At 53.8% G+C, this 24204-nt stretch overlaps 1 protein-coding gene across 1 annotated transcript in view; it reads right to left on the reverse strand.

Annotated features, from left to right (window-relative positions):
• IGSF21 (immunoglobin superfamily member 21) overlaps positions 1-24204 on the reverse strand; it is a 229312-nt gene that overhangs the window by 124669 nt on the left and 80439 nt on the right. Inside the window, exon 2 of the mRNA XM_037045071.1 lies at positions 1511-1623. Coding sequence (XP_036900966.1) covers positions 1511-1623 — 113 coding nt within the window. The remainder of the gene's footprint in view (positions 1-1510; positions 1624-24204) is intronic.

The following is a 24204-nucleotide window of genomic DNA, read 5'->3' on the forward strand; positions in this document are numbered from 1 at the left end:
AAGGATTTGGGTTCAAAGGAGCCCGGGGTCACAGGCGACAAAACAGCATCCACCCACAAACGATGAATCAAAGATCAAAACTGCAAGAGGGAAGTACAAGGGCAGGATGGTTCAAAGCCAGACTGGACCAAGAGTAAGAAGGAGACTGGGGGCGTGCAGTTCTGAGGCTTGGCTGTGAGGGCGAGTGTGGCCCGGCAGGTGCCACGCGCTGCCCGTGGATGCGGACAGAGCTTGAAGGAGTGGAGGAACCAGTGTTAGACGCCCGACCACTGAAGGGTGCCCGCCTCCCTCCCCCACCGCCCCACCCCCACTCTCCCCTCCGATGCATCCACACCATAGAAAGCAGCTCCATTTGGTGTGGTCTGCAAGGGCTTGAGAAGCGCTGTTTTACATCAGGGGCGCTCCAGCAAACTATGACCAAAATCAGACCAAATCCGTCTACAACCTGTTTTTGCACAGCTTTCAAGTCCGGAATGGTTTTTCAACCTTTTTGTGGTTGCAAAAAACATTTTTTAAAGAGTATTTTGTGACATGTGAAAATGGCGTGAAATTCAAATTTCAGCGTCTGTGAGTCAAGTTTTATTGGAACCCAGCCATGCCCTTCCGTCGACACGCGTCCTGTCGCTGTTACACATGACAGGGACCATATGGTCACCAGAGAGGAAATGTTTTCCTCTCTGGGCCTCCCTGGAAAGATTTTGCCGACCTCTGGTTTAAACCATGGAAAGAGAGACCCCACCAAGCCCCCAGCCAAGATGGCGGCACTTTGCTGTGGGCAAACCTCACCTTCCTTGCAAAGAAGAATATCAATGCCAACTGGACCTTCCCCGGAGCCCAGACAGCCCCAGCCCCCTTGTGGCACAGAGAGGCCAGCCTGGGGTGCCTGGCTCACTCACACGAAGGATTCTGTCAGGGCTGGAAAAGACCAACACTTGTGCCCAAGACCACGAGCTGGTCCTCCTGCTGCCGAACCCTGGGCCCTGGGCAGGTGGACACCTGCATGCCTCTAACAACGTCCCTTCTCAGACCCGAACTTAGGGGGCCACACACTAGGACTGTTCCTATGCGGAATCGAATTAGAAGGCAGACTGGCTCTGGAAGTTGGTTTTTGAGAAGGCGGGAAGCTGTCCTGGTGTCTCTCCCCACTTTCCTCTCCACACAAAACCTCCTGCCTGAGAGTCCGCCCTTTGACATCCCTGGGTTGTTACACTGCACCCAGGGCCCGCGGCATCCTTAGCAACTCCACTCGGTCCTAGCGGGGTTTCCTGAGCATCATGGAAGGGGCACAAAGAGACCAGAGGGGCACAGATCCGGAGAGCAGCAGAACAGGCCAAGCAAAGCGGTCTTGCAGGAGGGTTTCAGGGGAGGATGGAGACCTGGTGGAGGGCACAGGACAGCCCAGAGCTGCGTTAGCACTGCAGACATAGGCAAGCCTGTGAGGGTCTCCAGACAGGTCCTAGGGACCCTCCCCTTGGCCATAGGCATGGGGCGGTCAGTGGTGGTGACTTACCCGGTACCACACGATTTCACGCATGCGACCATCCGTCTTGAAGTTACACTTCAAAGTCACGGCATCACCAGCCACCACGGGTGGGAGAGGCTCAATGTTGACAGTCAAGTAGCCTAAGGAGAAAGGAGAATGGGGAGGTGAGGCCAGAAGTCGGTCAGGAGGGCGGGCTGCCTGGCTGATGCAGGGTGAGGAGTGGCAGAGAGAGACAACACAACCGTAGGGGGCGCTGTTCTCACTGCGGTCTTAAGTGACCCTCGACTGAGCAGGAATGGGGCTCAGCTCACCACCCCTTCTTCTTCCCTCTCATTGACGTCTCCCTTCCTGGGAAGCTCCCTGACTCCTGTGGGTCCCTCCAATCTTGAAAACACTTCTTGTCGGGATGAATTTCCTCTTGAAAAGTAAGACCAGCTGGAAACCGAGGGCAGTGCCAGAGTGTATTTCTATAAGATTTCCCAGAAAAACTGGTCTGTGGTCAAACACTACACTTGCATCCCCCTTAGAGAGCCGTGATACCTGTTAGCTTTGCCAGGCCCCGCAGGAAATGAACGTGCTAAAATGCATTTACTCTCGCATTTCCAAACCTAGTGGACTCCGGGTCCCTTAGCCGTTCCCTAAACGCCATCAGCATTCTGTGCAGCCGTGAAATCCACGCCAGGATACAGTGTCCTAGGTGCCCGATTCCTCCGGTCCCAGCCTCACAATCAAATTACTCCTGGTGAGAAGGGAGCAGAGCCCTGGGGAAGGCTCTTTGCTTCCTGGACCCCAAATCTCCCATTGCACACCCCCTGCCACCCAAGGGGAGAGGCAGTTCCAACCCTGGGCCATGGAGGTGGTGATGTGGGGGAAGGCGATTACAGGCAGACTGCCTGGGAAGGACGCTCAAACCTCTGTGCGCACCGGATGTTAACTTCTCGCCAACAGCTGTCCCAGGGATCACTGGGGTTCTTAGCCTGGTGCTGTGCCCTGCGGGAATACACTGCTGCCTCCTCAGCAGGTCCAGCCAGGTGAGGCTCCTGACCCTCTCCCCTGCCTCCCAGAGCCCCACCCCAGAGGGCTGGGCGCCCACTCCAGTGCAGTGGGGCACCTCCAGGTGTATCGTCCGGGCTCATCTGACTGGCTTGCCACCGGCTGATGTCCAGCCATCGATCTAATGGATCAATCCAGTCCAATCATCTTAATGAGAAAACTAGCCAGGATGGGCTCGGGGATTTCAATTGTGCAGGCAACCCGAGCAGATGGACCCCAGGGGCCTGACCCCTGCCTAGAACTTAATGGTTACAGCGCTCCAGGGCAGAAAAAACAAAAACAAAAATCGATCCTGGGAGGGTCGATGTGGAAGCTGAAGTCAGACTCAAGCTCCGTGGCCCAAGGCTTCTGGTACCGGTGCCCGGGGTGAGGAGGTAAGATGCGAGGCTCACCGCTGGGCAGCCTCTCACTTAGGCTGGGAGCCAGGCTCACAGGGCGCCCAGAGCCATGTGGTCTAGGAGAGCAGTGCCCACAGCCCACTGGAAGGACCAGTCTTCTGCCTCTGCCTTTCTTCACTCACTCGGCCATGAAGTTTGCTCCCACCCGCTCTCAGCAGGCGCTGGACTAAGCCCAATGTGGGATGAAGGTGGGGGCTGTGGGTGGGGACAGGGGGAACTGCCCAGCCTGGACAATCAGGGAAGTTCTTAAGCCCAGCTGGGTTCCAAACCATGACAAAGAAGGGCCGCCCTCAGGCTCATGAACCCCAGTGCAAGGGAGGATTCCGGGGCAAGCCTGGCTGGAGTGAAATAACAATGTTGGCTTGCATTCCCATGGCACCCACTCCAGCCAGACACCGGGCTACCTGCTTAATACACACTCCCCCATGTCATTGTCATGGCCACCTCGGAGAAAGGAACAAATACTAGTCCCACTTGCCACCACAGAAACAGAGAGGCAAAGTTACCTGCCAAGGTCACATACCTACAAGAGGCACAGTGCCGTTCGAACCCAGGCCTTCTGTCTTGTCATGGCTGCCATGCTAAGTACAGGCTCTAACGATGGGAGAGGCAAGGGAAGGGACGGCAAGCACCTCACACCCAACCCTGGGGAGGGAGGGCTGGGCTGCTCAGAGGCCACGGCAGGAGCCCAGGGCCTGCTCCCATCCGCTGCCACTCCCAGGCTGGGGCTGAGCCCTGGCTCACCTTTCCAGTGGGATCGCCCTCCCCTGGGGGTCTCCCCTGTGATGCTAAGCTAAGAGCTGGTTGAGCACCATCAGTCCAGATGGCTGACTAGCTCAAGACCAGGGAAGGGTCCCTCCCACTGGAAGGATGTGGGAGGGACACACTTGCAGGCAGCCCAAGGTGGGTGCAGGTGGCACATGCATGTGAGGTGGGCCGGGGATGGGAGTGCTGGCCTGAGTCACCACTTGTTGCAAGTCACAGGGGAATTACAGGGGTGAGTCTGGAAGGGTTCAGGGGCGGGGGGGCGGTGGCTGAACTCGGGTAGCGAGTGATAATGGCAGTAGCCGATGTCTGGGGCAGTGGGACTCACTGGGGAATGCCAGGCTGGGAGCCGAGGACAGCCCACTGCACAGAGGAGACGGGGGTCCCTGGGACACCAGAAGAGGAGGATTAGAAGCAGGGGTGGGGCACACAAATACAGTGGTTCTGAAGCCACAGCACAGTGTTTCCCAGAATGTGTAGAGAATAAGGAACTTCTAACGGTGCTTCAGATTTCTATCAACTAAGTGTGTGAAATATTGGTTTAAACAAAATTAGACATGTTCCTTCCCTCCAAGACTTCTCAGAACCTTTCTCTCCTTCCTTCTCCCTGTCTTGCCTTCATTCATGAAAAAATAGTTATTGAGAATCTATTCAATACCAGGCATTGTTCTAGGCATGTCCTGCACTCATGGAGCAGAGAAGACAATAAAAAAAAAAACAAACGATAGGAAACATGTTGGGCGGTGATAGTGTAAATCAGGGGAAAGCAGTGGAGAGGAACAGGGAAGGGTGGCTCTGGGCAAGGTACTCAGCAGAGGCGAGAGTAAAGGAAAGCATGAGCCACTCGGGTATTTAGGGGGAGGGCATTCCCGACAGAGGACAGCACCCATGCAAAGGCCCTGGGGCTGGAGTGTGCTCAGAGTGCTCCGTCATTCTGCAGACTTGGGCCCCAGCAGGGCACGTTTCAGTACTGTTGTGCACCCTGGAGCCCACCTCTGGTGGAGCGTGCTTGCCGCACGACAACCGGGACCAGGACGAGGGCGGGGCAAGCCAGATGCCTAGGGTGTAAATCAGAGGAGGCACCCTTGCCTGCTGCAGGACCCTGAGTCCCGCTGACAATGCCTTGCCCCGGTTCCGCTGGAGTGCTTTGTCGCAAATGTCAGGAAATACACCTCTGTAAGCTGAGGCAGCAGTGACTGTGTCCTGGTTCCCGAGGTCCCTACCTGGAGCCACAGGGGATGCACAACAGGGGGAGCCCTTCCTGACCAAGGCTCCTCCTCCTCTCAGCCCCCAGGAGCGGACAGGGGAGGCTGAGGCTCTGAGGGCTAAACCTCCTTCCCCTGTTCATGGCACCTTTCAGCTTTCCCTGCGTATTAGCTCCTGGCTTCTCATTGGCTCACACAGCCACCAGCACACACCTCACACAATGCTGCGATTGCTGCGTACGTCACACTGGAGTGTAATTGTCTGTCTGCACATCTGCCTCTCCTTCTGGAATGCGAGTTCCATTAATATCAATAGACTATTAATATCAGATTCGGGCAAGTGCTGTTTTTTGAGCTTTCTTAGGTGCGCAGTCTCGGTCCCCACACCAGCCCGTGGGCAGTCCCCCTGTCACAGGTGGAACCGCGGCTCAGAGCCACAGAGTGCCTCGCTCAACACTGCTGTGATGTGAGTGGCGAACCCGGGATTTGAACCCAGATCCGCCCGACTCTGAAACCAATCTCGTCCCACCACCTCCTGCTATCACCTGGAGAAGAGTCCTGTGACGTGCCAGGGTCACGTGGGAATTCTGGGGGTGGCTGCCCCTGCATTCAGCACTCCATCACCTGCATTTGCCCCAGAGGCCTGGCTCTCAGACGGGGCAGGATGGTCCGTGCAGGGTGGGGAGGACAGGCCCAGAACTGTGCACAGAGCGAAGGAGACTGCAGACAGGTCTGGGCATGGCATCCGGTGCCCACTCCCTCGGGGCTGGATATCCGGGCCTCACAATGAGCTGTAGGCCCCCCAGACCCCTGCGGTCCAAGGCCTCAGGCTACGTGTGGGCTCTAAGCCTCAGGCCTGGAGCAGGGATCTCTGGCTGGGATGAGGAGTGGGGAGAAGATGGGAGAGAAAGCCCTGTTCTGACAGCCGCACCAGGCGAGGACTGCATTGGTGACAATCAACACCTGGAACACAGGTGAGAAACCACCTTCACAGACACAGACACACACACAGGAGAGGGAACAGCAAGGGTTCATGGTCAAGGGGGTTTTTGCACAAGGAGAACACAGGCACATTCTTCTCCAGGCCCAACTGACAAACCTCTAGCTGCTATTTTGCAAAATCCCATCACCCTCCAAATACGCGGCATTTCTTTCCCTGAAAACACCTACCTTTGCTTTCCTTGCTGTTCCCACACACGGGCCTCCAGCAAATGTGAAGTCAGTTACCCGCTTCAAGTTTCCTGCCCCACCACTCAGGGGTGACCGGGCAAGAGATGAAGCCTCCGTGGGACGTAGTCTCCCCACGTGTGACGTGGTCATGGGGACAACCACAGGGACCGACGTGGGGAAGCATGTCCTCAGGCTGTGCTCACCATGAGCTCCGCCCACACAGGCCACTGGGTGCCCCCAGCAGGGCAAGGGGGTGCCGTGCCTCCCAGCCCCCCAACTCTCTACTCCCTCCCACTTCCCACTGTCTAGTGAGGAAGAACGGTCTGGGGTCAAGGGGAGCCTGACCTCTGGAAGCTGGTCAGAGAGAAGATTCAGACATGGCCAGCTCAGCCAGACACGCATGCCTTCTGGACCAGGATCGGAGCCAGGAGCCCCAGGTAGAATCCTTCCCCCAGGGCAGAGGACAGAATGCCAAAGAGAGGCGATTCCAGATGGCCCCCTGCTGCCAGGACCCCTGTATCAAGCCTCCGGGCCCGTGGGAAGGGGTGGCCGATCAGGCAGGGGTCGGGGGAGGTGGGCTCATCTACCAACCAGGAGCGGGTGAGTTCTGGCCTCAGCTGTGCTGCCAACCCACTCTGGAACCTCGGGCAGGGTGTCCCTCTCTCGGGCCTCAGTTTCCTCATCTGTGAAATGATGAACTGGATTTTTAGGGCTTGCCTGCTCCAGTCAATCCCATGTCAGCTGTTAACCGAGCCCGACTCTCACCACCTTTATTTCTGATATGACGCGACACCATCTCTCCGAGAAGTGTGAGTCTGCCAATTAATCAGGCACCAACGAAAGACAGAGGTCTGTCTTTTTCGGCGTTGAATTTGCCACCAATCAGCTTCGATGCATAACCCGCCCACCCCCCGGCGAGGTATCGAGAAGCAGGATCAGGGATGGCACAGATTCATCTTAACTAAGCAGTTCATTATCCCGAGCTCTGCCATCGCTCTCGCCTCTATCTCTGACAGCGTTTATGCCCCTCCCGTTGAGTTACGTTTAGCAGGATCGCAGGCAATATGTAGGAACCAGGCGCCCTTTCAAAGAGGCGATGACAAATAGCTCCTCTATCCGGGAGCTCAACTGGCATGGTCCCAGCGTTGCCCCCACCCCTCTCCCCGCACGGAGGGGATGTTTCTAGAGGTCCAGCTCATGTCTGGCTCTATGGGTGGACAGGAGATGATGAGGGCTTCCCTGGGAGGGGTGCAGTGAAAAGAGACGTGACTCACATTAAGGTGACCAGGTGTCTCAGTCTGCCCAGGACCAAGGGATGTCCTGGGACAAGGGTGGCAAACTAAGACAAGTTAGTCACCCTAGTTATCATCCCACCATGGTCCATGGACGGCCCTGGGTAACTCACACCTCTCTCCCTAGTTCAATCGCAAGGGTAACCATGGTCCCCATGGCCGACTGTAAGGACCGGGCAAGGGAATGCAGGCCTCCTGGCGTTTGGGCCTTCAGTAGATGGTGGTTAAGGAAGCCACTTGCAGGATCAGGGTTTGTCTTGGACTTCATGTATCCATTCATGCCATCAGTCATCCTCCACCAGCAGCCAGAGTGGTTTCCCTAAAATGCACACGCTGGCCTTCTGGGGCCACCAGAGCCTCCCAGGGCTCCACAGAAAAAGCTGCAGATCCTCTTGGGGCGACTGGGCTGGCTGAGCCTGGCTCCCCGGCTTCTCCGGCCCCAGCCAGCTCTCACACCCCATCCAGGCCCTGCTGTGTTCTCCTCTTCCTCACAGGCAGCTTCTCTCTCGACTCCAGGCCTTAGCACAGGCTGTCCCCTCTGTCCCAAGCCCTTACTCTTCACTCGAGTAATTCTTGCTCATCCTTCAAAAGATAATGGCAATCTCCCTTCCTCAAAAAACCTCTCCCTGACTCCCGAGGTTTTCCAAGTCCCCGACACCCCGCCCTTCCTACCCCTTAAGCCATGGTGAATCAGCTGTATGATGTGCTCAGTACACACTTGCCAGTGCACAGACCACGAACCCTTTTCACGTTACCCGTGTGCCCAGAATGGGGCCTAGACTGAAGGCCCTGGTGAAGGCAGGAACAAAGGAACCCTGCCTGCCCCCAGACCCTTCCATCATCAGAGTGGATGGGGTTCCCCAGGGGCCTTCTTAGAAGCACCTCCTTCCTGCAGGCCTTGTCCCAGGGAGCCCCAGGGCCTCCCCTGGCCTCAGGTGCCTGCTGGTGCTCCTGTCTGACCGCATCTGCTTGGACTGATGCTGGTGCCACCCTGGAGCATCCAGTGGCCTTTCATGGAGACTGGGCAGGAGAGCTCGGTCCAACAGGGGAAATGGGCACTGGGTGGTGAGTGGCCGCCCCATCAGGGATGGTAGAATGGAAGTCAGCAGTGAGTCGGCAGACAGCACACTGGCCACAGCAAAGACCATGGCAGCAGAGCCATGAGTAGGAGCAGCAGACTCCAAGGGCAGCAGTTGCGGAACCACTGTAGGGCAGGGCCCTGGGGCAGGAAACCGGCGTCTGCCAGGCTTGGCAAGGGGGCCCACTGATTCTGAATCCAGTCCTCCTGCCCCAGTCTACCGGAGCCCCCTACCCTTTGCTTCCAAATAGAGAAGCTGGAAACAGGAGTGGGTAGAGGGCATCTGGTTCGATGCCCAGAAATCCACAAGAAATCTTGCTTGGGGTATAGCAGAACCAGGTAGACCCTGGTTAGACCCACAGGACACAACACCTCCACAAGGGGGCAGCAGAATGACTGATGGTGGAAGCCATGTGCAAGTTCAAAGCTGGCAGAGAATGTCAAGAAGGCTACAAAGATGAGTCTGAGAACTTTTCCAGGACCTTGAGAGACTGGCGGCTAAGCGAGAGAATTTGTTCTATCCCATCTGTGACATACGGTCCTCTGAACCCAGCTCTGGACAGCTACCTTGGCCCAGAGGTGCCTGTCTTGTGACACCAGAGTCATCACTTGTTGATACAAAGTAACTAGAGAAGAACCAAAAACAATGGGCCCTGGCTGGTGTAGCTCAGTGGATTGAGCACGGGCCTGTGAACCACACGACCACGGTTCGATTCCCAGTCAGGGCACATGCCTAGGTGGCAGGCCAGTTCCCAGCAGGGGACTCACAAGAGGCAACCATACACTGATGTTTCTCTCCTTCTCTCCTTCCCTTCCTCTCTAAAGATTAAAAAAAAAAAAACACCCCAAAACAATGGCCACCAGCTTTTCATCAGGGGGCAGGGGCTGTGTATCAGAGCAGGAGCTCCCTGAGGACAGGGGCTTCTGTGTCTGGAGAAGACGTGGAGAAATGGTGTGGGAAGCTCAAGGACCCCTCTTCCCTGGGCATGGGTCACACTAAACCCTCACCTGGGGCAGACAGACGGTCAGGGGGTGGCATCAGCTCCACTGCCTGGGTATGAGGCCCTCCCAGGGTCACCCTGGGAGTCAGGGTCAATACATTCCTCACGCCACCTTCCCCCTCTGGGGGTCTAGGATTTATCTCCACGTCACACACGGCTCCATGCACCGCCACTCATGAAGAAAAAGGTCACCCCACCGCACGAAGAGAAATACTGTAGCGTGGCACCAATGACAGTCTCCCTGGGTTCCCTGTGCTGCGTCATTGCTATCGTAATAAATATCATTACAAGAAACCAATGATCAGAACCGTGTCTTCAGGCAGGGGCAGAGGGTTCTGCAGCACACACACCCTTCCATGCAGCCACCACCTCCATGTTAGTAGAAACTGGGGTGAAGGGTGGGCCAGAGCAGGGAGGGGGGCTTTTAAGACAAGGAAGCCACTGAGCGAAGAGGGGGAGCTAACACTCATCCGTGTCCCGGATGGCCCCCTTTCCCTCTCAAACAGCTCTGCACCCTGCCTTGGTGCACGCCCTCACGGTCCTTCCCCGGGACCCTGCCTGGCCGCTCCCTGGACTCCAGACTCCAGCCTCACTCATCCCGCCAACGCGCCCACCATGCCGGAGTCTCAGTGGCATTTCTCAAACATAAATATGATGACGCCACCTCTCTGGTTAATGCCATTCAATTTCTTCACCCCATTGCCTTCCAATTCAGGATCAAGTTCAGACTCTGTCATGGCCAACTGGGTCCCTAATGATCTTGCCTCTCTTGGCCTCTCCAACTCAGTCTCACACTGTATTTGTGCCACCCGGAAGCCCTCCCCCAACCCCTCCAGACCTTAGGTTTTTCTTTTTGCCTGTGCTATTTTCTCTCCCTGGAATGCCTTTCTCCTTGAAGTTCACCTAGGGAAATTTTCACACGTCCCCTCAGGTTCAAAGCCTCAGTCACCCTGTCCTTGATTTATGAGTCTGATACTCCCTCTTCTGAGCTCACAGCCCCTTGTGAACATCTCAGCAGCAGCCTGTCTGCATGACGTTGTAATATAACATATGGTTCTTTTGGCGTGTCTCCTCCCTCGGACCGGGAGCTTCTGAAGGTCAGGGCCCTGGTGCGCATTTCCAGGCCCCTGTACAAATGTTTGGCACATGATAGGTGCTCAGCCAGTGTGCCATATGAATAAACTCCTGCGTGAACCAACACAGAGACACACTGCAGGTAACTAATGTGGATCATGCTGCAGCCCAGCACACCGAGCTCACACCTGGGTCCAAGTCCTTCTTTGCTGTCCCACTGCCTTTGGGATGAAGTCCAAACCTCTCCCTCTCACACCCATGGCCTATCCCTCCTCCACTCACCTCTTGTCCCTCTGCGGTTCACATGCTGAGCCTCTGTTGTCCTAAACTCCCCAGACATGCCTGGCTCTGTCCGGCTGCTGGGTCTACGCAGCTGCCATCCGTCTGTCTGGGATACGCCCGCCATCGCTTGACCCCCATGGCTTTGATGGACCCATAAAGTCTTAGCTTAGATGTCCTTTATCTGAGAGGCCTCTCCTAACACCCACTCTGTAGCCAGCGCCCCCAACCCAGGGCTGAGGGACCCTTTCACGGCACCTTCCACAGCCCTCACATGTGGCATGGGGACACCCTTTGCTGCCATCACCACGGACCGTGAGCTCCCGGAGGGCCAGAGGCATGTCTCAGCAACTGGATTCTTAGTGCTGAGCACGCTCCTGGCCGCTGTTGGCATTGAAGGCGTATCGAATAAATGAATGCATGGATGAATGAATGAATCTGTGTGTAAACGAATAAATTCTACAGACATCTTCAGCGGGCCTGACATTGACCATAACATCCCATTCTGCCGGGGCTGGATTTTTTTCTTTTGCTCTTATTGGACAACAGATTTCCCACCTGAAATGTGGGCTGTGGGGAGGCCCCGCCCTCTCCGGGTTCTAACCCACCAGCTGGAGGTCAGTGCAGCTCCGGGCCACCCGGGACCTCAAACAGTTTGCAGCCCTTGCAGGGCCATGTGCCTGCCACTCTCGGGTCTCCGTCCCCTGTCCCGATCTCAGGCTCTTCTGAAACGTATCCCCTCTGTGATCCTCAGCCAGCTAATCAAATTCCCATCTGTCAGAGGCCATAGATGCTCAAAAGCCTTGTAGTGGTAATGTATTATTCATGGCATATGTATTATTTATCATGAGTTTGTTTATTTATTATTAATTTGTGTTTCATTATTGATAATGATGTGGTTATACTATTAATAAGAAGCCTCGAGGAGGCTGCTCTGTAGCCCTTTGTGGACACCTGATACGCCTCCAATTCCCTGGAGATGCAGCGTGGGGCAATTTTCACCCCATTTTCTGGATGGGAGAGACTGAGACCGGAGGAGGGAGGGTTTGTTCCATCAGCACCCTAGCCTCTGAGATGTCTGCAAGGGACGGTGACGAGACTGGGGACAAGTGCCAATTCCCGCAGGAGACCAATGCTGGACCTGCCAATCACGTCTCCATCTGCACCCTCGGACTCCGCTTGTCCTGAGGCCTGCTCTGTGCTGCGTGTGCTCCCCAAACTCCATTTCCTTTTCCTCCCAGGCACTCAGCCCAACTGCATGTCCCAGCCTCCCTTGCACTTTGGTGGGGCCATGTGACTAAAACCTGGTGGTTGTGGGGGGTGCGAGATATGGCTCCTCGGTGTGGCCCCTAGAAACCTCCCACACCCCCTCTCTTCAGCCGCTGCCGGGATGCAGAGAGCTCTGAGGACCTGGAAGAGGGCGGAGCCATAAGATGGAAAGAACCTGGGCACTTGAATGACAGCATGAGTGACTGTCACTGACAGTCCCTTTCCCTCTTCTGTCGGTCCCCGACAGACAGTAATAGGAGTGAGAAATAAAATATTGTTGTGTGAAACCCCTGAAATTTCAGAATGCTTTGTTACAGCACTCATTCTACTGATAGATTGCATACAGTCGGCACTCACTAGGGCCTTGGTGGGGGAAAAAAGGAGTGGACAGATGAATAAATAAGCAACAAAAAAAATCTGAGCGTCAGCTACACTATCATTGAGTTGGATTCCCAAACCATGGTTCCCCATCACAGAATATTGTAGGGAAGTGGCCTTCATGATCTTGATTTAAAAGGCTTTGGATATACAGGTGGGTAAACTGAGGCCCAGAGAATGGAAGGGTCTTGGCCAAGGTCACAGAGACATTTAACAGGCAGTTTTAATACCAAGACCCAGTTGTCCTAAAGCAGCGCTCTGTGATCCTTCCGCCACACCATGGACTTGTCTTCAACTGTCTTTCGTCTGACAGCCTGTTGCCACCTTCTAGAACTTTCTCTGTGTCCTTGAGTGTAGGTGAAGGGACTGCAACTTCCTTATACCCAGGTCAGCTCTGCAGCCACAGAACAGCTGGCACTGCTGGGAAGAAAGGAGGTTGAAGGAGCGCCATGATGTGGCATGCTCTCCAGATGCCCTGGCCAGCCGCGGCCTCTGCAGGAACCCCTCCGGGGACTGGGCCTGCCGGGGGCAGCCAACACCGGAAGAGTCACAGGCAGAGGCAGGAAGAAAAGGAAACAGCCCAGACCTTGAAGCCAAGGACCCGGGTTCCTCAATCTGCTATAAACACAGAGGGTGAGTCCCCTGCCCCTCATCTGGCCCTCAGTCATCTCATCTGAGAAGGGGGCACATGGTGCTGGGTCTCTGGGCAATGGTGGTGACGAGATGAGAAGATGGCGAGAGAAGTGGTCTGAGAAGCAGACGAGTGATTAGAAACAATGTCGTCCTTCCCTGTACACGGGTGTTGTCAGGCCCCACCGGTGCTGAGAAGCTCTGACCTTGGGGACCAGACAGACCTGGGGACAGCTTCTGACTCTACCGCAGCAACCCCAAAGAAGTTGTTTCACTGCTCCGAGCCTCAATTTCGGCCTCTGCCAAGTGGGGTACTGGCCCTTACTTCTAGGGATGGGTAGAACAGGGGACGTGGATGCAGGGGGGTGGCCCAGGCAAGGGACTTAGCACAGTGCCTGGCACACGGGAACGGTGCGGACCCGGAGCCTGGCCGTCACTCCCGGCCTCAGCACCCCACTTCTCCATGCCCTCCACCCTCTTCTACCAGTGAGACTGCCTTAAGGACTTCGCTAGAAAGTTGGGGGGCACCTGGCCCACTTTTTGCTGGCTGTTTCAGATAAGCCTCAGGAACTCCAGAGGCTGGGAGATCAGTCATCAGGTAGCTTCATTTCTTCTCGGAGATTTTTAGAGCCATGCACAGCCGTCCGGCCACCCCGCATCCTCAGACACGCCTCGGAAGCGGAGGACAGATGCGGGAGTGATGGGGAGGCTTCTGTGACTTGGAGTAAGATTTAAAATATGGATGAGAGGTTATAAAGGGATGTTTTAAAAGAAAAATAGTTATTACTCAAGGAACACAGTCTAAGCTAGATTATAAACTGGTCTTAATCAGTAAAACGCGGCGACTTAATGAAAAAAATGCAATTTAAAATAGGTTTCCATGAAATAATAATGCCTCATAAACACAGAAGTCCTTTAGCATATAAGAATTAATCGCTGAGCTCAGACGCTAAAGGCACAATAAAGGAATCCTTAATTTTTTTTTTGGTCTTTTATTTTTCTCTCCCCAAAAGGCAGCCCACATTAGACTGGATTTTCTTTCTCTTTTTTTAAAAAAATGTATTTATTTTTAGAGAGAGGGGGAAGGCAGAAAGAGAGGGAGAGAATCATCAATGTGTGGTTGCTTCACCCACACCCCTACTAGGGACCCGACCTGCAACCCAGGCATGCGCCCTAACTGGGAATTGAACCAGTGACCCTTTGGTTCACAGGTCAGGCCTGAATCCACTGAGCCACACCAGCCAGGGCAAGACTGGATTTTCTCACGCTGGCACCGAAGGGCATGGAAATGTGGAAAGGGAATTTGCTCAGTGACCATTCTGTTTCTTTCAACCTATTATTGTAAGAGCTGGTCTGAAGGAAGGGTAGCTTTGCTCTCCAGGTTTGCATCTGTTTCAAATAAACTGCTGGTGACAGTTTTCCCACTGATGGATTAGGGAACGGGCTCATTTGGCAGAACAGAAGCCCCTGAGTTCAGATTGGTCAAGCCCAGCAGCTGGGGTACCAGTGCAGCAGCCTCCCGGGTCCAGGGCGATTCTTCGTCAGCATTCCACCAGCTGTTGGAAATAGTGCGATAAAAGCAGAGCACTCCCAACCAGGGGTGACCTTTGCCCCAGCCCCAGAGGGTGCTGGGCAGTATCTGGAGACATTTTTGGTGGTCACAACTGGTGGTGGGATGCTGGTGGCATTGGTTGGGGACAGACCAGGGATGCTGCTAAATACCCTACAATGCGGAGAACGCCCCCTGCCCTCTCACCTCCCACAACCAAGAATCATCCAGCCTCAAGGGGTCAGCTGTGTTGCGGTTGAGAAACCCTGCAGTGAAGAGAGCAAAGAAAACTTCCAGAAGGTGGAGAGGACGGTGCCCTCCGCAGTTCCCGGGCTCGGGAGACACAGCGAGCCTTCAAACACCAGGATCAGCTAGTAGAAGCCGGGAATGTGGACAACGGCAAAGTTCTCCCTCCACGTCACCCCAGCTGTGCCTAACACTCGCCTTCCATTCCAACTTCTTTGCCATCAGAATGGATCCACTCTCTCCACAAGGGCCTCTTTCCTGCCCTCAAGGACCCGTTTTGCTGTTGTGACAGGAGAATCCTAGGAGAAAGTTCTCTTACAGTCAACCTGGCAGAATGGATTTGCTCTGCAAAGCCACGGAGGCCCAGCTCACCGAGGAGAGTCCCCAGGGCTGCCCCTCCCCAGGGAGCAGCCGGCGCCTCCTCCCTTGCTAATCTCGCTCTGCCTGCTTGGCAGGAGGAGAAGCAATCTGGTCTTCATATTAATACTTTATTAAACGCACACAGCCTGCAAGATAAACATCAGCCTATTACAGTTGCTCAGTTATAGAGTGCCTGCTACTCACCCGAAGGCTATTTGGGCCTGATTTGCTCACCATCTAGCTTCTTCCTGTTGGAGGCCAAAGTAGAGATTGTAGACATCTTACTGAGTGGTGGGGAACAGGGAATGGAACAGGGGTGGGGGTGCGCAGGAGGCATTTTATTTCCATCCTCCAGGGCCCAAGGTGGCCTAGTGAGGACAGAGGGGTGCGGGGCCTCTGGGCAAAAGTTGCACAGACCGTGTCTGCAGCCAGTTTGTCACCAGGGACTTGGACGTAGTGAAGGGACACTCCAACAACTAGATACCTCTGCCAACTTAGAAAACAATGGTGTGCCTACTATGTGCAAGCCAGTATTGGGTCAGTTCCTCCCCAGACTAGTTGCCTTTCTGACAGAAAGGGCTTGAACCCTCGGACTTGCTTCCTGACTCCATGCTCTTAGAAAAAAAAAAGCTTCAGTCTTTTTATCCATGAAGTGGGAATCCTGAAAGCTACCTCCTACCTCCCAAGGTTAAAGATAACAGACGTACAGTGTTAATGTATCACTCCATACACGGTTGATGTTACCACGGCCGGAACGATTCTATTTCTTTTTATACGTATGATTTATAGCAAAGTGCACAAATCTCAGGTGAACAACGTGATGGGTTTTTCCATATTGCACACTCACGGAACCACCACCCAGATCGGAACATAGCAACACTCTCGGCACCCCCAAAGTTTCCTTCGGCCCGTCATCAGTCACCAGTCCCCACCCCACCCCCACCCCACCCCCGCCGCAGAATCACCTGTGTTCTGCTTTCTCCACCACAGGCCAGTGTTGCTTCTTGACCCTCATAGAAACAGACTCATGCACGATGTGCCCTTTTGTGTCGGCTACTTTTTCTCAACATTATGTTTTTGACATTCAGCCATGGGCTGCATTTATCAGTAGTGTGTGCTTAAAAAAAAAAAGGTTTCCTGCATACCATTCCATTATAAGAAATACCACAATTCACTTATCCTTTCTACCACGGAGGGCCATTTAGGTGGCTTCTAGTTTGAAGATATTGTGAATAAAGCCCCTGGTTGTGGTGAAAAGATCGTTCCTAGACCCAAGAGACAACTGGGTCTCTTCCAGGGCAGAAATGCTCTCTGTCCCGAGCCAGCTCTGGGCAGGGAGTTCTCTGTTGGGTTTTGAAACATGTGTGTGGCCTTCAGCACGTCCACCCAGCCCTCGGGGACCCCTGTTCTTCCCCTCAGGGCATCCCTGAGGAAGGCTGGCCGTGCACTTGCCTGTGATGTGATGTGAGTCCTCTCCCCCTACCTCTCGCCTCCAGGGACGTCAAAGCCAGCCCCTGACACTCCCCGGAATGCATGACACTGATGTTCGAACCTGCCTTCCTTTTCACCAGGTGTGCATGTCCCTCTGTGTCTGATCTTCCCACGATAGCCCTGTTATTATTATTTTTTTTTTGTAGAAAAACTGAAGCACATTGATTCATTCACATGTTCCTTTACTGGACAAATATTGACGAAACATGGGTTAGGTGTTGGGCCAGCCACCTGTAAAGAGCTCTGAATTGGTCTGGTGGGAGATGCGTAAACAGAGAATCACATCCCAGCCGGATTCGTCCCGCTTTGCTGCCTTCAGCGCCGTGCTCTCTTGTACTTTTACCAAATCCACTGCCTGCTTGCTGCATCATTAGTCTCGGCTCCCCCGTGAGACAAGATTTTCTGTTGTTGTAGTTATTTTAATCCTTCCATAATACACAACACTCTCAGGNAGGTGTTGGGCCAGCCATCTGTAAAGGGCTCTGAATTGGCCTGGTGGGAGATGCGTAAACAGAGAATCACATCCCAGCCGGATTCGTCCCGCTTTGCTGCCTTCAGCGCCGTGCTCTCTTGTACTTTTACCAAATCCACTGCCTGCTTGCTGCATCATTAGTCTCGGCTCCCCCGTGAGACAAGATTTTCTGTTGTTGTAGTTATTTTAATCCTTCCATAATACACAACACTCTCAGGAATACAGAAGTGCTTAATAAATGCTCCAAAAGAGTACAGTGGAGAACAGTAATGTCAGCTTTATAACTCCGTATTTTCAAGTGCCACGTTCCAGGTTTGCACAGATCCGAAGAGATTTCCCGCACGCGGGGCTAACCCAAACCCCGAAATGTGTCTTTGAACGAGATTCAAGGTTCCAGGAAGGCCTCCACATGCCCTTGCTGGCTTTAAAGAAGGCACATGGGCAGCTTATAGGAGCAGAAAGCAACCCGGTCGACAGCCAGCAAGCACACACGGACCTCAGTCCTACACCCACAAGGAACTGAGTTCTGCCACAACCTGAATGAGTTTAGAATGTCTCTGGATTCTCTTCCAGCGCCTCCAGAAAAGAGCCCCATCAGCCTGCACCTTGGTTTTGACCTTGTGAGACCCCGAGCAGAGAACTAAGTGTAGCCTACTTAGACTTTGGATCTTAAGGATGAGGAGATTAGAAAAATGGGTACTTTTTAAGCTTCTAAGTTTGTGGTAAATTGTTGCACAGCCACGGTGGACTAATGCAAGATGTTTATCTGAGATCACGGCAGCCAAGAGGCCCTTTTGGCGCATCTGTCAAATCGTGCCATTCCCTGCTGCCAGCACTCAGCAGCTCCCCCCACAGTGGACGGTGAGAGGCAGAGCCTTCTGATGGCCCGGGGGACTGGCATGGTCTGGCCCCTGGCCCTCCCTCCAGCTCACTAATTTCCAGCCATACATGCCTCTTTGCTCTTCCCTAAACACCTCAAGTTCATTCCTACCCCAGGGCCTTTGCACTGACTATTTCTTGTTCCGGGAACACTCTCATCCCAGCTGGCACAAGGCTTGTCCACTCATTGCATTTCGATCTCTGCTCACCACCATGTCACCACGGACGCCCTCTTGGGCCACCCACTCTGAGGTTCTCTGAAATTCCCACCTAACTTCTCTCTCTGCCCCTGAAACAGCTTTACTGTACACAGCACCATCCCTCTGACTGACACTAGAGATTACGTTTGTCCCTCTGCTTATTATCAGTCATATTCAACCTCCTACCAGCCCCCGACTAGAATGTCAGCCCCCTGAGGAATGGACTTTGTCTACTTCGTTCACTGTGATGTGTCCAGCACCAGGAATGGCATCCGGGAATCGGTGACATTGTACAGTGTCCACGATGAGCTCGGCCTTGCACCAGGCCGTCTACTGCTCTAATAAGAAGGACAAATCCGCATGCCCATTCGATGGCACAGCAGGTCACCTGACAGAGCCAGAGCCACCACGGCCGGGCCCTACAGCTTCCTCCCTAATCCCCGACGGTGAGCACTCGTGGTTTTCCTGAACTTGATTCGACATTATTTTTATAAAGAAAATCTTTTTTAAAAGTTTTTATTTCTTCTATTACAGTTGTCCCAATTTTCTCCCCTTTGCCCTCCTCCACCCAGCCTACTCCCGGCTCTCACAGTCCATCCCCACCCCAGTGTCCATGTCCGTGGGTCATTCGTACATGCTCTTCGACTAATCCCGTCGGCTTCTTTTCACCACCACCCCCTTTTAAAAAATATTTTATTTATTTATTTATAGAAGGAGGGGAAGGGAGGGAGAAAGAGGAGAGAAACATTTACAGGAGACAGAAACATCCGTTGGTTGCCTCTCGAATGCACCCCGATGGGGGACCAAATCCGCAACCCAGGCACATGCCCTGATAGGGAATCAAACCGGCGGCTTTTCGCCTTGTGCGACGATACGCAACCCACTGAGCCACACCAGTGAGGGTTGATTCTACATTTTGATTAGAATCCTGCACACAGGTCACCTTGAGTCAGTCGTCCCCGGTTCAACCAGGACTCTAGGGTTTCAGCAGAGCTCAGAGTCAACCTGCTCAGGTGGCATCTCCCAGCAACAAGACCTGGTGTTGTATTTCATTTCCCAAACTGATCCTCGTGATTACCTCCCTTCACAACCGCTGCTTGAGTCACGCTCCCTCAGGCCTCACTCGCTCAGGGCCCCCCTCTCCATCCTTCTCTTTGTCAGCAAGATAAGAGGAAGTCGGGAAAAGACCTGGATGATAAATGTCCCCTGCACAAACAGGGTGGCTTTTTCCACTGAGAAGGCAACTTCCCGTTGGGTTCTGGAAGAAGAGACACAGCCCCGCTCCTATCAATATTTTTATCTTTAATGACTTCTCCCTTTGGGGATTTCAAGATTAATGTTTATTACAGAAAATAAAAAATGATACAAGTAATTGTACAGGACAATAAATCCCCTCTTGTAAACCACCACACAGAGAAAGTCACCGTTAGTGTTTTGAAATTCTCATCCATTCTCTTTCTCCCTGTCTCTCTCTCTCTTTCCATCAACTCTTCAGCACAACTCTGCAATCCTCATTTCATCGGACAGATCGGACAAACCCTCTCCTGCCCAGTCGTGGGGGTTAATTTTATGTGTCAACATGAAGGGGTCGTGGGATGCCCAGATTAAACATTATTTGTGGGTGTGTCTGTGAGGCATTTGAATCGATGGGCTCAGTAAATCAGGTTACTCTCCCACGGTGGGTGGGTACCACCCAGCCCATGGAGGCCCCACACAGAACCACAGGCTCTGCTGCCGAGCCGGAAACATCTCCTATCATCCTCTTCCTCACTAGGACTGGGCCTTACACCACCAACTCCTGGGATTCTCGGGTCTTTGGACCCTGGGTCTCCAGCTTGCAGGCGGCACATCGCGGGACTTCTCGGCCTCTTGGAAACTATATTTACGTACGGTTTCTCTGTAGAATACAAATTCGGATTTTGATGCCTCTTCTAAAAGCAGAGAATTTTAAGGATGAGTTTTCTGAGTTGCTTCTGTGGTTTCTGGAACTGGCTCTCTAATCTGTTTAGATTTAAAGATGCTAATGACTCCATTTATTTCTGTCTTCCTCAGTTTGGACTACTGAACACCATGGACTGAGCGGCTCACAAACAACAGAAGTTTACTTCTCATGGTGCCCGAGGCCGGGAAGTCCCGGATCCGGGTGCTGGCCGTTCAGTGTCTGGCTAGGGCCCTCTTCCTGGTGTAGACATGGGTGAAGGTGCTCTCCAAGGGCCCCCATCCCATTCAGGAGGGTTCCAGTCTCGTGACCTAGTCACCCCTCCAACGCCCCACCTCCTAATGCCATCACATTGGGGGTTAGGATCTCAGCACATGGATTTGGGGCACACAAGCACTCAGTTCTCAATAGTAACACCATAATAGCCTAAAACTTTTCCAGACTAGTGAGCTCTTGTAAATCCTCTCAGATCCCGCGTCTCCACCCTCAGCCCACTGTAAACAAAATTTAAAAGGGGGATTTGAGCAGGCAAACTGTAAGGAGGATACCTGAACCTATGAAGTCGTTTCTCCGGAGGACACGCATGCCCCAGCTCTGCGGGGAGGTGGGGTGCAGCCCCAGGGGGTCAGCCGGTCCGTCCTCCACTCTCTACCATTCCCGTCTAGTTCCTGTTCTTGCTCTGCCTGAGCCCTTCTTTCCAGGATGAAGACACCGATTGTCCTCCTCCAAGGGCAGTCAGACACGAACTGCTTTGTCTGCATGTTTGTGAACGGGACGACTCTCCAACCCAACTCGGCCATCCCTGGACCTCCTCCCCTTCGTCTCCCCTCTGTCCCCAAGCCTGTGCTCAGAGATGTCACACCAACAGACCCACACACGCATAACTCAGGAGGTAAACTGGAGGCCACAGGACACTAACGAATGCACGACACACCCAAAGAGGAGGCTGTGTGTCCTCCGTTGTTTGGGGACAATCTGGGATGCCTTTGGAATATTGAAAATGAGACTTAACAGCAGCAACAAGGATTACAAGAGCAGCTGACCATGGCAGTGAAATGCATGAACTCTGGAGCCTGACTACCTGGGTTTGAATCCCACCCCTGCCTTGGGCAACTGGCTGCAACCCTCTGAGCCCGCTTCCTCGTGGGAAAAGTGGAGACCGTAATTGTACCTACTTCCCAGGGTTGGAGAGCTCATGAATTTGCACTCTCAGAGCAGTGCCTGGGACCTGCTCCTCTCCATACCCAAGTGCTTTCAGGATTGCGGAGTTACCATGTGTTATGTGCTACCAGATACCTCGCATCTGGGGTGGGGACTGTCCACAACCACCAACAAGACAAGGGTTGGTCACAACTTACAGATAAAGGAACCAAGGCTCAGAGCTGAGGTGACCAAACAGTGGCCTCCAGGGTGAAGTCCTGCCTGTCACCTGTTTCTGTACAGCCCACCAGCTAAGAGGGATTTTAATATTTTTCAGATGATTGCATATTAAATGGTTACATAAGTACACACACACTAGCTTCCACTTTATGTCTGGGCCTGCAAAGCCATTCAGCCTTTTATAGACAATGCTTGCCTACCCCAGGAGGAGAAAGGGTTAAAGGCTGGCAGCAAGATTCTGACCCCGAACTTGTCCCCTTTCATATAGACTCTGCTCTAGCGAATGTTTCTCCTTTAGCCCAAACAGAATGGTATTCAAACACCATTCATTCATTCATTCATGCATGCATGCAACAACTGTTTATCAAGAGCCAGAGGCAGGCCAGCACTCTCAAGGCCTACAGTTGGGGAGACCCGAGATACTGCGAAAGCCTCCCCCAGTGAGCCATGCGACAGCTGTGTCCCACAGGTTCAAGCCCGAGGCCCTTGGTAAAATGAGATTGGTGAGAAAACTCCTCCGGGGGACCGACATCTGAGGTCTTCCAGCCAACCCTCACGTGCTCACCACCCAGAAGCTCATGGACTGCAAACCCCACCACGGACCCAATGCATCCTGCTCCTTCCCATCGTCCCGGAGCCCTATCGAGCACCAGGGTGCTGTCCCTCACCTACAGCCCAGCCCAGTGTGGGTCCAGAGGGCCAGGCCAAGGTATCTCTCTCCCAGGTTGATGAGGGCTTGGGGGACACCCTCTCTAGGCACACCATTTCAGCATTTGCCCATTCCCTTGACTGAGCGGTCCAGTGGGTTTTAACAACACTGGCCAGAAATAGAACAGCACTGGTTCAGGTGGGGAAGGAGGGCTGCCGGACCCTGGTGGCAGTGGTCGCCTAGGGAACAATGACGGAGACACCTGTGAGTGTCAGCTCCCCGTGTTCGCTCTGGGCTGACTTCCTGAGCCCGCCCCCTCCAGTCCCCTCCAGTCCCCTCCAGTCCCTCCCAGTCCCCACCAGTCTGCCCAGCCCCAGGAGTTCGAGATGGCATATCGCTCATCTACTTTGAATACACGGAGAACTGTAATAGACTTATGAAAATATGGGTGTTTACAGCCGTATTCTCATCATGGGAAAATTGACATTAGGAAAGTACATGATAGAAATCTTATGTACTTTCCAGAATGTAAATAGAGTTAAAAGTGAAACTGTCAGGAGAGGCGGGCAGGGTGCTTGGTGGCGGGAAATGAGCTGAGCGGGCCTGGAATAGAAATTTCCAATCGCTCGGTGCTCTCCTGGACAAAATTGGCCACTCTGGGGGCGAAAAGCGAGAGAGTGGCGGGCGGGGGAGGGAGGGAAGATTGAGGTCATGGATTTAATATCTGGCTCATTTGCAGGTGGGTTTAATCAAGATCAGCGGACAAAAATAAATGATTCCACTTATAGGGTACGAAACGGAGGCCTGGGCCTGGTGGAGCCTGCCTCTCACGGCTGATTTCTGGGAGCTTCTACCCGACAAGCTTAGTCTTGGATGTAAAAGGTAAAATCTCGGAAGTGTGGTGGGGGAGGGGTGCCAGGGAAACAGGGTAGATCCTCATGTCCTAATCAGGGGCCAAGGAGGACCGGTCCCAGGGATGCTACTTCCCTGAGGGGGCAGAACAGCTGGGTCCCAGCCCCGGAGCGCCCTGGGCCAAAGCAGATGTCCACCCCACACATGAAGAAGAAATCAGGACCGGAAGGTGCCATCAGTGCAGCTGTTGTGTACCCATCGGGCTGCAGGCCTCGCTGGAAAACTCTGGTTGCCCGACCCCTCTACCTCCAAAATTCCAGTGATAATCATGTCACTGGGTAGAAAAGCCTTTCCTTTGGCAAGAACCTTAACATGTTCTTGCTTCGGGATTAGCCCTCTGAGCCCCCGAGCTCAATCTACCATTTCCTTTGCTCTATAACCTTCACTGGCTCCCCAGCGCCCAAAGGACTGAGTCTGTACTGCTAGCCCGCCCTTCCAGGTGTCAGTCCAGCTGGGCCTTCGAGCCTCATCTCCACGAAGCACCATCCTCTGCAGCACACACTCTATCCCTGACCCAGCCTCCAGGGCTGCCCACCCACCCTGGAACCACCCAAGAGCATCTTCTTCGGGCCCTCTACCCAGAATGCCCTGCTCACCTCCGTACCCTTCCGGGCTCAGCTCCATGGATCCCTCAAGAGCTTTCCTAGTTTCACTTCCCATCAGTGTGGAAAGGACACTGTATCACCCACAAGTGCTCATCTCTCTGGCGTGGCCCCCGTCTCGTGCAAACACGATGCTCTGTTTACACACTTCTCCCTACCTTTGAACAGGGTGAGGCAGGCGGGGAGAGAATGGGGACCCCTAACAGCATGCTGTTCACGGGGCTGTGTTGGGATAGATGAGATAAGGCGCGTGCCACTCCAGGCAGGGCGAGCTTAGTGACAGAGGCTGCTTCCAAAGGTGACGAGGATCCCCAGCCCCTGGGTTGGAGGGCTTGGCCAAAGGGTAGAGTGGTAGGGTGCACTACATCCCCCTCCAGGAAGACACGGTGCAGTCCTCACCTCCCAGTACCTGTGACCTTACTGGGAAACAGGGCCTTTGCCGATGTAACC

Source organism: Sturnira hondurensis, unplaced genomic scaffold (assembly GCF_014824575.4).
Source record: "Sturnira hondurensis isolate 20B ecotype Veracruz unplaced genomic scaffold, ASM1482457v3 Scaffold0004257, whole genome shotgun sequence".
Taxonomy (NCBI): Eukaryota; Metazoa; Chordata; class Mammalia; order Chiroptera; family Phyllostomidae; genus Sturnira; species Sturnira hondurensis.